This window comes from Condylura cristata, unplaced genomic scaffold, assembly GCF_000260355.1.
Source record: "Condylura cristata isolate star-nosed mole 26May11 unplaced genomic scaffold, ConCri1.0 scaffold00002, whole genome shotgun sequence".
Lineage (NCBI taxonomy): Eukaryota > Metazoa > Chordata > Mammalia > Eulipotyphla > Talpidae > Condylura > Condylura cristata.
Window position 1 is genome coordinate 37,375,616 of NW_004567103.1, and position 16,372 is coordinate 37,391,987.

Genomic DNA, 16,372 nt, shown 5'->3' on the forward strand with positions numbered 1-16,372 from the left:
TAATTTTAGCTTTACAAATCTAAATTTTCTTTTGCCATTTTCCCCAAATGACCATGTTGATTTTAAAGCAAATACTTGAGGTTTACTGGTAAATACTGATAATGAGGTGAAAGTCTCATTACATGCACACGTACAACCTCTTATCTGTTTTTTTCATTTCATGTCTCACTTTTGCTTCCTAGAATTTTTAGCTAAAGAGAAAAGGAATCATGCTCTGTCAAGCATCTCTTTTAAGAACTTACTCTCAAAAATTTCTTATCAAAAATCCCCCTTATCTAAGAGAATTTATGATCTGGGGAAGTAAAATGTAATAAATCCATCTGGTAAAAGTATGTTGAGGATTCTTAAAATAATTTAAGAATAGCTGCTTCTCCATTTTTATGAAAATTTTATCATTATAAATGCCTGAATACAAAACAGATTCAGAAGAAAAGGAGCTAGCGTACTGAATGCTTATTAAGGTAACAGCAATCTACCTGGGGTAAAAGTAAAAGAATGTCATTTTAAAGCTTTTTTTTTCCCCCCATAAGTACTGGAAAGAAATCTATGAAGCAGTCCAAAATGAAACAAAGCCTCTTGATAATAAACTAAGATTCAGAGTGAACTGTGCTGTAAGGCAATACATCAAGACAGAAGTATAGACGGGAAAAGTGTGGGGAAAAGATCTATTTTGGATTAAACAAGATGCATTAATGAATTAGCATAATTTGTAATAATGATGCAAATTTTTAATCACTCTCAATGTCTGGATAGGATTTACAATATGTACTCTGGAACAGAGGGTGCTGAATTTTCAACTTAATTTACTGAAGGAAAAGTTCAGATGCATAATTTTATGAGGCAAATATACATACATTTTTTTTTGATATGTGTAATAAACATTAAGAAAAATCCACAATTCCAAAAATGTTATTTGGGTAGTGTTGTATCTCCCAGTAACTATTTTTGTAGTATATCCATCATAGGTATTGTGAGCTCAGTAAGCTGAAACTTGTACATCAACCAACCATAAAACTATAAATGATAACTTAGGAAATTAATTTCAAAATCTCTTATTTATAAAAATAAACCAGAAATATTCATTAAAAATTTTAATCCTGGATATAAATTATCATTTATAGTGCTAAGTAATCACTTATGGCAGCACACCTAAGACTATCACTTCATCAAGAAGTATAAACTTCCATTTATAAGGTTAACAAGTCTGGTAGTTAATGTACATTTGGTGAATACACTGATAATGCTATATTATATATCTGAAGTTGCTAAGAGAGTAGATGTTAAATGTTCTTACTATAAATAAGAGATGGTAATTACCTGCTAGGATGCCGGCCTTAGTTAATGCTATTGTGGTAACCATTTGGCAACATATTAAGCATATCAAATCAACACACTGTATACCTTAAAGATAGATACACCAATATTGTGTCAATTTATATCTCAATAAAGCTGGCAAAAAAGGGAAAAGGTTCTCACCAAGAATTTCAATGTCATGGTTCTTTATTATAATAAGAAATAAAATTACCTCCTCCTTTGGAACAAAAAGTGATCAGCCAGCCAATACCAGCAGCGAAAGCAGTTTGTATGGAGTTAACAAAATTTCCTTAAAATAAAAAATAAAGCAAAATTTTGATAATCTATTGCTTGACAATGTAAATAGTTTTTCTAAATGGTTTTTCCTTTTCCATCCCCTTCCAACTCAATGAATAGTACCCAGATTTCCTAAAAATCCTGTCAAGCATGTCAAATTCCTTCATTGGCTCTCCATTTTCAACATCACATAAAACTAAATTCATAACTTTATAAGAAAGAAACTCAAAGAGACCAAACAAGGCCCTTTTTGAGCCAAGCTTTGTCTACCTACTCAACTAGCCATATTTTCCCCTCATACCAGTGGACCCCATTACAGTTATCTTTGGTAACTTTGATACAGGTATCTTTGAAAGCTCCCTCTTCACTTTTATGACAGACTGGGTGTCACCGCATTCTAAAAATATTTTTTAGCTCTGTCTGCTCCCCACCTAAGTTCTAGCTAACTAAGCTTATGTATAATAGTGAATACCTTGGCTTTTAGTAGTTTCCTAATATCTTCCTTGATAAAATGAGATTCCTCAAGGCAGGTACTATACATTTATTACTGCAGCCTCATACAGTTTCAGAGACGTAACAGGTATTCAAGGAATGATATGAGAATTTTTTTCAATGTGAATATGACTACTTCATGATTAGTACAGTGCAATTAAACAACCTGCCTAAAACTGTTGACAAATTAAAAACTAAAATTAGAAGACTTTAAGTGAATAGGTGTGAATTTACTGACTTTTTTTTTTTTTTTCAAAGGATCCATCTATTTGTGCATACAGAACTGAGGTACAGGCCAGAGGCTCAGGGGTGGCGAGAGGCTTCACCAGAGACAGAGTGGGGAGCAGAAAAGGCAGATCTATGAAGTACACTGCTGAGGGGAGAGGTCTGCCACGCCATGTGGTCACCTCTGGGGCAGGCGGGAATCGAGCTCATGCAGAAGTGGCCCCAGCCTCTCAGTGCTACACTCCAACCTGCTGTGCCACCAGAGAGGGCCTACTGACTGATTTTTTTTTTTTTTCTACTGACTGATTTTTAACAGCAAAATCTTGGTTACTAAATATTAGTTGCACTTTTAAAGTTGCCTCTCATTTGTTTCAATCTCATGTCCATTTCCCAAATCTTAAATGTTTTACAAATATAATTTATTTGTTAAATGCCCACTATTTAGAAAAAATTCGAACCAGGGACATAATTCTCTTGTAAAAAGTACACAAGAAATACTTTAAAATTTCCAAATTATGACCAAGATATTAATACCACTAACAATTTCAGAGAATAGAAATGAGGTAAATTAAGAAAATAACATTACCTGTCCATAATTCTGTCACTGTACTTTTAACATGTTGCATGGCGAAACTCACTAAACTTTCTTTTTTTCTGTCACCATGGTATTTTATTGCAGCCTGTTTTTTTTTTTAATAAAAAAGAAACATCTTTTACTGTAAAAACTCAAACATAACACCAATTACATCTAACTCTGTTATTTGTGCATATTTTAGTTAAAAAATTTTACTAAGATCTTGTGATAGCACTATTTCCAAATGATAAGCTGAGAATTATAAGATTTTGTGGAAGACATTTTAACACTTGTAAGCTTTTAGTTTTATTACTAAAAACTGGAATAAAAAGGATATTCCTTTTTATTCAGCAGGTCACTACCCATAAAATGTTTTGTAAGCCAAAAAATACACAAAGAATGTTAGTTGTTATTTATCTTGGAAGCTAAAATTGGCAAAATATTTAATATTGAAATGCAGCACAGCAATGTCAGCGAAAATACTGATAATACAGTCCAAAACTTTTAAGACTAGACCCTTTTAGATTTCACCTAAGACGGGGAATAGTAAAAAGTCCTATACTGTGTTTTCCCAAATTATAAAGTTTTACAAGTTATAAAAAAATGCTAACAACTTCTTACCATTCCAGATCTAAAAATGAACAGGCTGGGATAACTGTTGACTCCTTTCATTCGGCAAAGCATTCTATCATCGCCACAGTTAACAGCTCCAATTCGAAGTAATCCATCTACTTCTTTAGCAAAGTCTCTCCACTACGAGAAAAAAATAAAATGTGTTAAGTATTTCTCTTTAAATTTCCTTCCCTTAAAGCATTCTTCAAGCTACAAATTCTAAAATAAGTAAAGCCACATATATATCTATATAAATATATGTGAATGTACTTGATAATTATTTTAGATCTATAATTATAAGGAAAAATCCTCGCATAATAAAGAAAATTCAAATTACACATAAATTAGGAATAATAATGCCTTAATAATTAGGATGTGAAAAATACATACTGTAGGAGCTAAATCATGGCAGTGTGAACACCCTGGGGAATAAAAGTTCACAAACCACAGTTCTCCAGAATTAACAGCAGCATCTAAAAAATATAAAATTGAAAGTATTATTTACTAAAGATTCGTGTATATTTTAGTTAATTTTTGAAATCAGAATGTAAGCTATATCTCCCATACTGCTTTGTCATTTTCTATACAGGAAGAAAATATGTCTAATAGAAAAAACAAACCAAAAGAACTGTCAACTTAACAATAACCTTTTCAAAGACAGACTCTCGAATCCTACACCTAAATAAGGAGCAGCCTTGAATGAACAAGAAATTCTTCTGGAAGTTGTAAAGAGGCGGTACAAAAAGCAACAACTAAATCTGTGTTTGTGTGGATGAGAAAAACAAAACAGTGAGAGACTGAAATTTAAGCTCTACTGCCATCTGCAGGATAGGTTAAATAATGTAAATTCTGACAGCTACTTCACATTCTGAAAGAATGAAATAGGAGACTGCATGATGTAGTAAGGACTGTGGGGATTAAACTAAATCTTCGCTCTTAGGACATTTATCTTAGAAAGCTGTGCTTTTGGAAAGTATTAGATCCAGGTTTTTAACAATTCAGTGAATACATATCTGCTAAAACAATAGATCTAAACACCACATAATGTCTAGCCAACAATACATTATACATTAATACCTTTAAGGTGAACTTGCAAGTAAACAAAAGTCATTTAAAAGTTCGAGCACTATATGGATGTATGCTAATATCCAAGGCAAAAAGTGAAAACAATGTACTTGTTTAAATATTCATATAACTCTTTATCAAGGAAAATGATTAGTAGTCTTTAAATACGAACTTCATAAATTATAGCAAAACATTAAAACACTTACTAGTCTAAATATGCATAACTGGTTTGGGTTAACTGGAAACATGTACAAGTCTTAATGCTCACTTATATTTCAATCACAAGACACAGATTTTTACACACATACACCCTCCTTGTGCTATCAGTTTTCCCTGTTTGGGCAACATAGTTTGGAACTGGATAGGATTATGTCAAACAAAATACTTCAGAAGGAAAAAGGCAAATATTGGATGATTTCACTCATATGTGGATACAGAGACAGAAAACAAGAGACCCAATTCACCAAAACAAAACCCAGAATTAAGGTTATCAGAGGAAGAGTATGTGATGGGGAACAGGCCTAATGGAGGTTGAAAGTGGACTGTGGTTGCCTTGCTGGTGGGTGTGATCTTGTAACATATATCTTAAGAGGTGTGAATCTAAATCCCCTAAAACATACATACATACATATATGTATGTATATATATGTATATATAGTATTATAACCCAATTAAAAATTTTAAACAGACTGAAAACATAGCATTTATATATTTAAAAATGATTTAAACAAATCTGCATATTTTACACAAAATCTTTAGAGTGAAAATGTCTCCTACCTTTTCACTGTTTTCATAGAACACTTCAACATATGTGTCCAGCTCCACTGTTGTTAAGGTTAAAGATATTTTTAATACTGTGCTATCAAAGGTAAATGGAATGTCTTTGCATATGATGTACAGTTGTATATCATAATTTAAGTCTTATGAACAGTAAAGCCTTGCCTATTATGCTTTTTCTTTTATTATGTAAATAACCACATAATTATGCTAATACTTAGAGCATGTTTCTGCAAACATTCAGCATTCTTTAGAATGCTTCTAAAGAATATATTTCAAGATGCAATTTTCAGCTTTTAAAATATACAACTACCACTAATGTCTGTTTATATCTATATAAATATAGCTAACTTCTTCAGTTAACATAGAAAAATACCAAAAAGGGGGAGAAGTACTTTTATTTTTACAGATTTATTTATTTATGCTGAAATTCACTGCTGAGGGGAGCAGTGGGCAGGCGAGGAGAGGTCTGCCACGCAACGTGGTTACTTCCCTGGCTGGGAATTAAACTCGTGCTGCAGTGGCTGCGGGAGTTTCAGTTCTGTATGTATAAATAATATTTATGTATACAAGAATGGGGGTGAGGTTCTTACATACAAGGCCAGAGGTGAGGGGATGAGAGGATTCATCTGAGACAGAGTGGGGAGCAGAACAGGCAGATCTGCTAAAATAAAATATCTGCCGAGGGGAGCAGTGGGCGGGCCAGGAGAGGTCTGCTGTGCCATGTGGGTCATCTCCCTGGCCAGGAATTGAACTCTATTGCAGTGACTGCAGATAGTTTGACAGCACTGTGTCTTTAACCCCTACACCACCAGGAAGGCCTGGGGGAGAGGTACTTTGTATTAGTCTTTAACTTGTGAAGCTTGTCTTCCAAAGGATGCTGGTATTGTGTGGGTACTATTAACAACCACAAGATTATATCAGTTCTGAGATATAATCTATAACTTCTTTATAATGATTATTGTTTTCTGTGACATTTAAAAAGATATGCAACATGCTGAATGGGAAGAATGAAAAAATCTTTTAAAGCTTAAAAAGTGAAGTTATTCACATTTTGTTTTCTAGACTATAGTTGATTATTATAAGCACTGCTAAGAGAGAACTGAGTACTTTGGACTAACTCCTATTACAGATGTAAAACTGCATAAAATATGTAAGAATTCTGTTGAAAATCAGTGTTACCAATGCAGAGAAGAATTAAGTGGTCGAGGTAAGGGAGAAGATGGAAATCTTGTCAATTTCAGAGAAGGAAGGAAGTTGATAAGCAAGAACTGAGCAGAGCTTTCAAAAGATTTGAGTTTAGAAGAATAAAACTTAAGGGAATACGTGTTAAGGGAAGAACTAAGGAAGGGCCCAGTGAAATAAAGAACTGGAAAGTGACCAGTCCTCTCAAAGTTTAAAGCCCAGCTCTTGAATCATCTCATCTCTACTTGGATAAATCTGGTCTAAGATTGTTAGTGACCCTAGTCGAAGAAAGCAGAATTCATCCCTGGACAGTGAACATATACGACTTTAAAATTACTCTGTAATTACTTATATAATTAGTTATACTAAAAACAAGAGTAATTAACCCAAACCAACAGAAATAATTGGTTAACAAAAACCCACAACCAAGTACGCTAATGTGGCATTTCAGTAAGTACAAAATGTTAGTTCTGTCTGTGCTTGCTATCTTCCCTTAGCTTCAATTAAAATTTCACCATTAGTCTGTCTTAGCCTAGTAATACAGAGAATAGTATTAAAGATCCAGGAATGATGGCAATTGAGCTCATCAGTATTACTTAATTATATCTGAAAAATTTTATCAGAGACTTTGTAGCTGTAATTTATTTGAAACTACTAGTTAGGTTTCTTAATGAACTACCAGTAGTTGTTAACCTTTTTTCCCATGGTGACATAGCTGAAAAAGTTTGAAATCTATGTACAATATACCCATTAGGGAAAATCTCTGATTCTGGGTGACTTCTGTATTAGTGAGCTTGTAGGTTTTGTTTTATTCCTCCAATTCTAACTCTTAATTCCAAACTAGTCTGCCTCAATGGTGCACAAAACACTAGTAGTAATTAACCAAACAAGAAGAGCTACCATTTCATATAGCTAAATGCAATAAAGTTAGTATTCTGTCAGGTTATGAAATGGGTATACTGTCTGCTAGTAACCCAAATGATTCAAACTTTCTTCCACTTCCTTTGAAAGGAAGGTATTTTTCCTATTCATTTTACTCGTCCAAATCTTTATCTGTAGGACTTTTAACAAAGTAATCTAAGCTCACCAACATGACGTAGAAAATAAAAAATCTAATTTTTGCTTTGAAGGAAACTGAACAAAATCAGTAACTGTTATAAATTTCTTATAACAACATGAGAAATATACATCCACATATATGTCAGCTAATATGCACTTTAGTTTCCTAAATAAAATGAGACTAGGGGCCTTCCCTGGTGGTACAAAGGGTTAAAGCGTAGCACTATGAAGCTATCCACAGCCACTGCTGCATGAGTTCAATCCACAGCCATGGAGGTGACCCACATTGTGCCACAGACCTCTCCTGTCCCACCTGCTGCTCCACTCAGTGTATTTGTCAGTCTGCCTGTTCTGCACCCCACTCTGTCTTTAGTGAGTCCTCTCGTCCCTGACACTTCTGGTCTGTACCCCAGTTCTTGTATGCATAAATAAATAAATCTTTAAAAATAAATGATAAATATAGCAAAATAAATTTGATTTCAGGTTAGATATATTGGGTTTGAAGTAGAAAGGGAAGAAAAAAATCTATTGTATCTATACAAAATTTGAAAGAATGAGAAGCTAATCAATATTTAACATGTCCTAAAATGCAATGGAAAATGATAAATATGTATTTTCTACATCCATTTTCATGTAAATCAGATTAAACTTAATCTTTTTGTAAAATAACAACATACTTATCTAAAACTGAAATTCAAAAGATCTGGTACTAGAATTTTTTTGCAAGTGTGTAGCAAATTTACCTGGCATCCAAACCTCTCCTGAACTGATACATGGCTATGTATTAGTTTTACATCTTTTATTTAAAAGACATACTTATATTGATTCTCAATAGTAGTATAACGCCCTACATTCTGTTAAAAACATTGTTTAATATACAGTATAAGTCATATTACCTTGCTAAAAATCTAAACATTTCTAAATCTAAATCTATTTTTCCTCAAGAATTTTATGTAAGAGAATATTCTTGGCCTAGTTTTAAAAGTCAGATGCATACATACCAAATTCTCTTCTATCCAATGTTATGATTTCAGGATCATCATCATAAATACCTAATTTTAAAAGTACATAAAAAACAAAGTTAAATCACCATAAATTTAAATGATCACATAAAATGTTATTCTTTATCATCAAAAATTACCAAACCTCAAAGTTAAAGAAAATACTGCAAACTAAGCAAAAAGCCAAGACAATACATTTAATAAATGATCAGAAGACATTAGGCTCCTCATATGAATTGTCATATGTGTGTGGGTTCCCAGTACTCACATAATTTCATTTCCACAAAACTGTAATTATTATCTTTTGACTAATTACAGAAAGTTGTAATAATAGTATACTCACCTGTACTCTTCACTAGACTTTTCCTAATAGTGACATATTATGTAGTTTTCGCAAAAACATTAAAACCAGGAAACTGGTAAATGTACCTTACTGTTAACTGGACTATAGACTTTGTAGACTGTATTACACAACTATTTTCTATTGCTCAAGATTTTATAATTGAATTTTACACAGGTAGACACAAGCTCATTTAGCAAATTAAAGCCATGTGAGAAAATGTCTCATTCTATTAAAATATCCAAATATTACCATTGATAGATACAGAACTAAATTCAGCCAACTTCTGAATGGCCTGGTGTATATTTTCAACTTTTTGAGACATACAGTTTTTGTCAGAGCTACTCCATTTTACTGCTGAAGTGTCAAAAAAGAAAAAAATTCCACAGACAATATGCAAATAGGTAAGCACAAATGCATCTCAATAAAAATTTATTGGGGCAGATTGAATATAGTCTGTGAAATGTAGATTGCCAACAACTGATAGAGACTATCAAGGTATGGAGAACAGACTTGAAACTACTATTTTGAAAATAAACTGTCTTAAGAAACAAACATCCCAGGTATAAATTAGTTTTATTTAACCTTACATAAAAGCAAATTTTAGTTCTTAGCCTATGAGTCTACTTAATATCCAAGAAAAATATTGCTTATCTGAACATTCCCTTTTGCCTTGATACCTGTTTAGTTTCCCCTCCCTTTACTTCCTTCCTCCCACTGCTCTAGCCTCATTTCTTTCTTATCAGTACTTTAAGCTATCACTAATAAGAGTTCCATATAAAAAGGATAGAATTTCTGAAGTTATTATTGAACCTTTTAAAAGAAAACTTTAGCCTTTTTTTAAAAAAGTACAATCCTTTTAAAATACTGAAAAAGTTCAATATTTAACTTCTAATAAAAATATTTCCTGGGCCCTCCCTGGTGGCGCAGTGGGTTAAAGCACAGCACAAAGAGGTTTAGGCCTGTTCTGCATGAGTTCGATCCCTGCCTGCCCTGGAGGAGATCCACATGGCGTGGTAGACCTCTCCTGACCCGCCCGCTGCTCCCCTCAGCAGTGTACTTCGTTACTGCTGCAGTGACGAAGAAGAACTGCCTGTTCTGCACCCCACTCTGTCTCTGGTGAATCCGCTCACCCTCCGCATCTCTGGCCTGTACCCCAGTTCTGTACGAATAAATAAATAAATCTTAAAAAAAAAAATCCTAATTAAGTAGCAAGTCTATTTTAAAAGTATTTAATAAGGTTATCAACAAAACACCTTCCTAATTGTGCAAGACAGTTACATACCACCTTTTGAATTCTGCTATCATGACATATTAAAAAAGTCAGGGTGAAACATACTAAGATGTGAAACAAAATTTTCTAAATTCACACAAAAAACAATTGTTTCATAAGGAATATCACATAGCTTACCAAAGTCATAACGATAGTAATTCCAGCTTTCATACTGGCCTCCTTCTTGATTATCTGCAAGTCCCTTCTCTCCGTATTTGTCATACTTTTTCCGCAGATCTTCATCTTTGAGCACTTCATATGCTCTATTTATTTTTAAAAAATCACTATGTGCATTGGGATTATTCTATTAAAAAATGTTAGATATAACAGTTGTTTCAGATACACAATCACATCTCTTCAGAAACTATGCAGATTTAATTTAATCCTGAGAGTTCTGGGAGGGTACCGAGATAAGGAATAAATACAACATGAAATGAGTTACTATGGGTTGAAATATTTTTAAAGGACTACAACCTTCAAAAAAAAGTATAACAAAAGAGAATGTCTCAAAAATCCATAGATGTAATAAATGTATAAATTATCCTAAGAAATGCAAAGAGAAAAGTAAGCTTTTAACTTTGCAACTATTACTAAAAAATGTATATAGGTTTTTAAAATTTGTGAAGTCAACTAACACATAATTAAAAAAAAATGTAATCCAAACCATCAGGTAATTAAAGAAGAACTAAAATCAGATTATCAACTCAACACTGCATTGGAAATGTTTGTAAGAGAGGTTTTAGAGAGGTTTTCAGAGAGGTTTTAGAAGTTTGTTTTCATATAAACAATACTAAGTCGGTCATTTTCACATGGAAAATCATTCTGAAAATTTAAATAAAATCTGAAAAATAAAAACTCTAACTGTAATAGAATGTAGGTCTCAGGGTAAGATTACCAACTAAGATATTTTTAGAGAAATAATGACTCTATAGCTCACCTTTTGCAATAAAAACACCCTAATAATCTCAAGAAGACTGAACTATATGTAAAAATATAAGAAAGTGAAATCTTCAAATATTACATTTTTGGCTATATAATCAAATATTTACAGTTGGAATTAATTGAATCTGGCTAGTCTCTATTACATCTTTAATAAACGATGATAGGTTAGTCATTAATACAGAACTGCATTTTTGGTACTGAAATTCTTTCACACTTCTAAACCAGAACATTTTTGCTTCTGTTTTTCTTACAGAAGATGAATTATGAGTTCTGATATGTTACTATTCTTAAGTATTTTGAACATTTATTTAATATTTTAGTATCTATCAAAACATTAAAATGTATTTGTCAGATATAAAATTTTACTTACCGGGTTTTTGTCAGGGTGTAGTTTCAATGCCAATTTTTTGAAAGCTTGTCTTATTTCTCTGCTGCTTGCAGTTTTGGATACTCCAAGTAAACTGTAAAAATCTTGCTCTGTACCCACCAAAACAGCCAAATACACTATTACAGAACAGAGAATGGCCCTTTTCAAGCCTCTGGTATAGTCGTTTTTATTTAACCAGACTCCCATTCTTTTTCTTATACAAATTCTAATTTAAGAGAACATTAAGACACGTTGCAGGTTCCAGCTGATGTAATATGCAACTTTGACAGCTTCTGTCCACATTACTCCAAGATTGAATCAAAGGTCACAAAAGTGTCTCCCAAAATGTTAATCTAAAGAAAAGAAACCAGGTAGTTAAAAAATAAAAACCAACAACTCTTCAATAATACTATTAACAAACAAGATCAGCAAATGTGAACCAGCACCCCAAGTTCTGTTTTTTTGGGGGGGTACCCATCACAGCTTCCATACCCAGATAGCTATATTTGTGAAATCACTCGAGAGCAAGTGGCAAAGGTAATAGTGTGGTGTGGCTAGCTAGGACGCTTTAAAAAACAAACTCAACTATTTGCTCTGATTAGTACCAGAACACAAGGATGGAGAAAGCTATTTCCTTCCTTTTTCTACCCAGCTAAGCATTGCCTTTTAAAAAATATACTGCTTCCTTTCAGGCTACTTCTTCACTGCTTTAAAGATATCCACTTTTCATTATCAGATTATACCGACAATAACCTTTAAGGGAACTTGAAAGAACCATAGAGTGCTTCCAAAGGAATTGTATTTTTCATAGAATCCTTCCAAAAATGGGTTGAAATAGACAATTAAAATGGGTAGTATTTTTCCTTCAGTTTTCTCACAAGGTGCTTACATTACACCTAAGTAGAGCCTAATTAATACATACAGAGAATAATTGTGAGCTAACAGTGTAATTGTATTGCAAAGTTTGCATTTAGTATAACTAAAAAATAGAAGAGAGTACGTTATATAGACATCTCACTGGTGTAGGATAAAAATGATCTCAATTCTAACATCACATTTAAATTTGTACACTAGTTTCAAGTATCTCCTAATATTTTGAAAAAGCTAATCTTCCTAGTAACTTGTCTCTTTCCCCATTTAGCCCTAAGTGCTATTTAAAACACTTTCTCCTCACCTGAGAACGGTCTGACTCATTTCTCTTCCCTTCCCTCGCCATTAAGCAAAAAACCCAACCTTTGGAAAATACACGGATGGGGATTAACAACCAGTCTAGAAAACAATGACCAGGAAAAAAAAAAAAAGACAGAGACAGATAGAGAGAGAACATATTCTCAACCGCGTTCTGGGCGAAAGCGGCATTTCTTGCCCAGTGGTAATTGTCAGACAGCGTGGATGGGGTTGACCAGGTGGGTGCCCAGTTAAGGTCCGGGGGCAACTGCAGGTGAATGCAATGCAAACGCTTTCTCGCTGCAGTCCTTCCAGAATGTGATGTAGAGAAAAAGATGGAAAGACCTTGAAGAAAGATAGTATCAAGTGTTCGTGGTGTCTCCAGTCTCAGGCCGGGTTTAGGAGTGCAAAAAGTCAGAGTTACTGACGTTAAAGACATAGTTGCAAGAAACGGGGACCCGCTGGGAGCAGGAAGTGTGGAGTAGGTACTGGGGTTGAAGATATATTGGGGGTTGGGGCGGCCGAGAACACAATAAACCGCCTGCGGGTGCGGGAAGGTTCAGACGCTCGGGCATTTCCTCCCCTCCCTTCCTGGAGGGCCAGGTCGCCGCCAGCTTCAGTGGACTCCCGACCCCCGACCTCGGGGCCCGTGCCCACCTCGTCGTTGCAGGGTCGCCGCCTGCAGCTACTCCCCCATCCTCCGTCGCCGGCGGCGGCCTCCGCCCGGATGAGTGCAAGCTGTGCGTGCTGCAGGGAAGCACGCACTCTCCCCGCGCCTGCCGCCGACCTCGGGATGGGGGAGAACAAGCTGCGCGGGCGGCTACAACTGCGCGGTCAGCTAGCCTCGGCTCCTCGGACGCCGGTCTCCACGGGGAACCGGGGCGGGGCCTGGCGCGGGGCATTGTGGGAAAGGCGTGGACGAGGGGCCCGCAAGGCCCCAACACGAAACGGGCGAGCGCGGCGGCTTGGGCAGGGCGGTGGAACTTGGGTTGACGTGGCCGTCCGCGGGGAATCCGAATCCGGCTCCGGCTCCGGCTCCGGCTCCCGCTCCAAACTCAACCCCAACCCAAAACGGCGGCTGCCAAGACAGCGCCCCCGCACTAATATGGCTAGCGCACGCTGCGGGCGGGATGAAAGACTAGGAAGCCCCGCCCTTCCCTCCCCCGTTGCCCTGGTGACGGGAAAAACCCAGAGGGCGGGTTGAGGCTTGCAATTTCCCTGTGATGCTGTTCTTAAAAAGAAGGCAGGGCTATAGAGGTTTGTGGGGTTAGTGTATAGGTCGATTAGGAAATTTTCATAAAAAAGGGAAGCTTGACTAACGTGACTTTGATTGCTGCGTCAGGTTAAAGGATTGAAGAAGAAATAGGAAACTTGGAAAGAATAAAAATATTTTCATTCGTATACCAATTTTTGAATCTCCCACACATTGCCTGACTTCTTATCATCCAAGGTAAAAAATGGGCAGTTATCCATACTCCTCGCTCACCTTTACATATAATGATATGGCACAGGAACTGCATCTTTATCTGGTGCAACTTGCCTAGAAAAATTGAAATAGTTACATTTGTAACCATTAAAAAAAGATGCCTATGTATAACATCAAACCTAATGTGAGATAAGTTGTAACTGGTAAAAAGCTCATGGATAGTAAAATGCAGTGTCAGCTTGTAAAAAAGTTTGATGATTAGGATCCACAGCCAAACTAAAGTATTGGAGGAGAGAAATGGGAGAAACAGCTTGATGATTACTTATGAGTACTAGAAACTGACTAAGCACACATACATTAATTCAGTCCTCCAAATAATCTTATAAGGTATTTATTATACTCATTTCACAGCCGAGAAAACAGAGATAAATATGTGATAGAATGGATTCACACCTAAACATCTTGGCTCCAGAGATAATGTTAATTATGACACTACAAGGTGTGAGCCCCTTACACACATTGAAAGTAAATTGAGAGGCAAAGGAAAAAAGCAGAAAAGTGGGAGGGAAATAAAGCAGGGACCTGATCACAGAGGGTCTTTATGCTATGAAGAAGATAATAGACTTTATCTTTTACTTAAAGCTTTTAAGTAAAGAACTGCAAATGTAGTTTAGCTCATTCCCATTGTATTGGAAAGTGTGTATATAAAAGACAAGACTGGAGAAAAGGAGGCAGTTAAGGAATGCTATGTAAAGAGTAAATTTTGCAAGAAATGGTGATTGGTTAGATATGGATGATAAATGACACATTTAAGTTTAACTTGATTTAGGTGCCTGACTACAACTCACTAAATGAGGCTCTTTTTAGGTAAAAGATAAGGGTTCTGATTTACATATATTTATTTCTAGGCTCCTTTATTACTCCAAATAAAGGAAGAACAAAATAGAGAATTATCAATTAATCTGTAGTATTCAGACTCATTTGAATAAGATGAATAAGATCACCCAGAGAAAGAGTGCAGAATAACAAGATCAGGGGTTCCAGATATATGGTAGGTAGTAAATATTTTTTGAATGAAGCAAATTAATTTGAGAAGTGGACTGAAAAAGAAGAGTAAAAAGCAGATGATCAGAAATAAGTAGAATAAACATTAAGGAGATTAACAGTACTTCAAGTGAGGTATTGGCTAAAACTTATTAACTGAATATGACAGGAAGTTATCACCAAGCACAATTTTGGTGGGTGGTAAGGATGGAAACAATAGTGCAACTCATGCAGGATGCAGATTAAAGAGAGGGAATGTTTTTGATTTAGAAGACTTGAACGTGTTTACAAGCTGATTATGGGCCAAAAAAAGAGAGGAAGGCTGCAGATTTAGGAGAGAGGGGCAGAGTCAGGGGGTGGGTACATGGATTGATGTTAAACAGTTGATTTTTTCATCAAAATTTTGTATTGTTCCCTGGGTAACATCCTGGGGAACCCATGCTGAGCTGAAACAAAGATCTGCTCTGAAATAGGGTAATGGGGTTACATCAGTCAATTGTTGAAACAAATCTCTAATTATAAGTTACAGTAATGTAAGAATGAATACTAGAGAACTGACCTACTTTCTGGGGAGCAAAGGTTTGGGAAAGGTAACCTTTATTTACAATAAATAAATAAATAATAAATTTAATGTATATGGAAAAGGAATTGAAGAACGTTTTAGGCAGAAGGAATAAGTGCTTCTTTGTCCTTCAAAGAACATGGTTTGTTAGGAACAAGAAGACCACAATGCAGTGAACCTGAAAGAAATGAGCCTGAAAGAGAAAGTGTACAAGATATTACTGGAGAAGTAAACAAAGGATAACAATAGCTCATTTCAGTTCATAGTTTATACAGGTTTTTGATCTCTTTCCTAGGAGCAACAAGAAATCATGGAAGAGCTTTCAGAAGTGAATGTCATTCTATTATCTTTATTGTTTTACTTAAAAAATTCAGAAACAACCTCAAAATTATAAAAAAAAAGTATAGCAAATAGCTCCATTTTCCTTAATCATTTGAGTTACTTACTTATTTTCCCATTGTCCCCCCTGTATATTTTTTCTTATAGCAAAGGAAGACATTCTCCTAGGTAGATTTAACTAGCATCAATACAGAATTACCATTAAGCCCCAGATGATATTCAGGTTTTGCCAATTGTGGCAATGTCTTTGTAGGATCCATTGCTGACCTACTTTTTATTTAGTTCTAACTCTGAAGGTGCCTTCAGTGAGAAATGCTTTATCAGTTTTTCTT

At 35.2% G+C, this 16,372-nt stretch overlaps 1 protein-coding gene across 1 annotated transcript in view; it reads right to left on the minus strand.

Moving 5' to 3' along the window:
- Positions 1 to 13,526, minus strand: part of DNAJC10 (DnaJ (Hsp40) homolog, subfamily C, member 10) — a 44,553-nt gene extending 31,027 nt beyond the window's left edge. Inside the window, exons 1-9 of the mRNA XM_012728401.1 lie at positions 13,327 to 13,526; positions 11,506 to 11,855; positions 10,332 to 10,497; positions 8,581 to 8,631; positions 3,884 to 3,966; positions 3,503 to 3,634; positions 2,894 to 2,987; positions 1,526 to 1,603; positions 467 to 472 (exon numbers count right to left, since the gene is read on the minus strand). Of these exons, the coding sequence (XP_012583855.1) occupies positions 467 to 472; positions 1,526 to 1,603; positions 2,894 to 2,987; positions 3,503 to 3,634; positions 3,884 to 3,966; positions 8,581 to 8,631; positions 10,332 to 10,497; positions 11,506 to 11,709 (814 nt within the window). The 5' untranslated portion in view covers positions 11,710 to 11,855; positions 13,327 to 13,526. The remainder of the gene's footprint in view (positions 1 to 466; positions 473 to 1,525; positions 1,604 to 2,893; positions 2,988 to 3,502; positions 3,635 to 3,883; positions 3,967 to 8,580; positions 8,632 to 10,331; positions 10,498 to 11,505; positions 11,856 to 13,326) is intronic.
- Between the last annotated feature and the right edge of the window lie 2,846 nt (positions 13,527 to 16,372).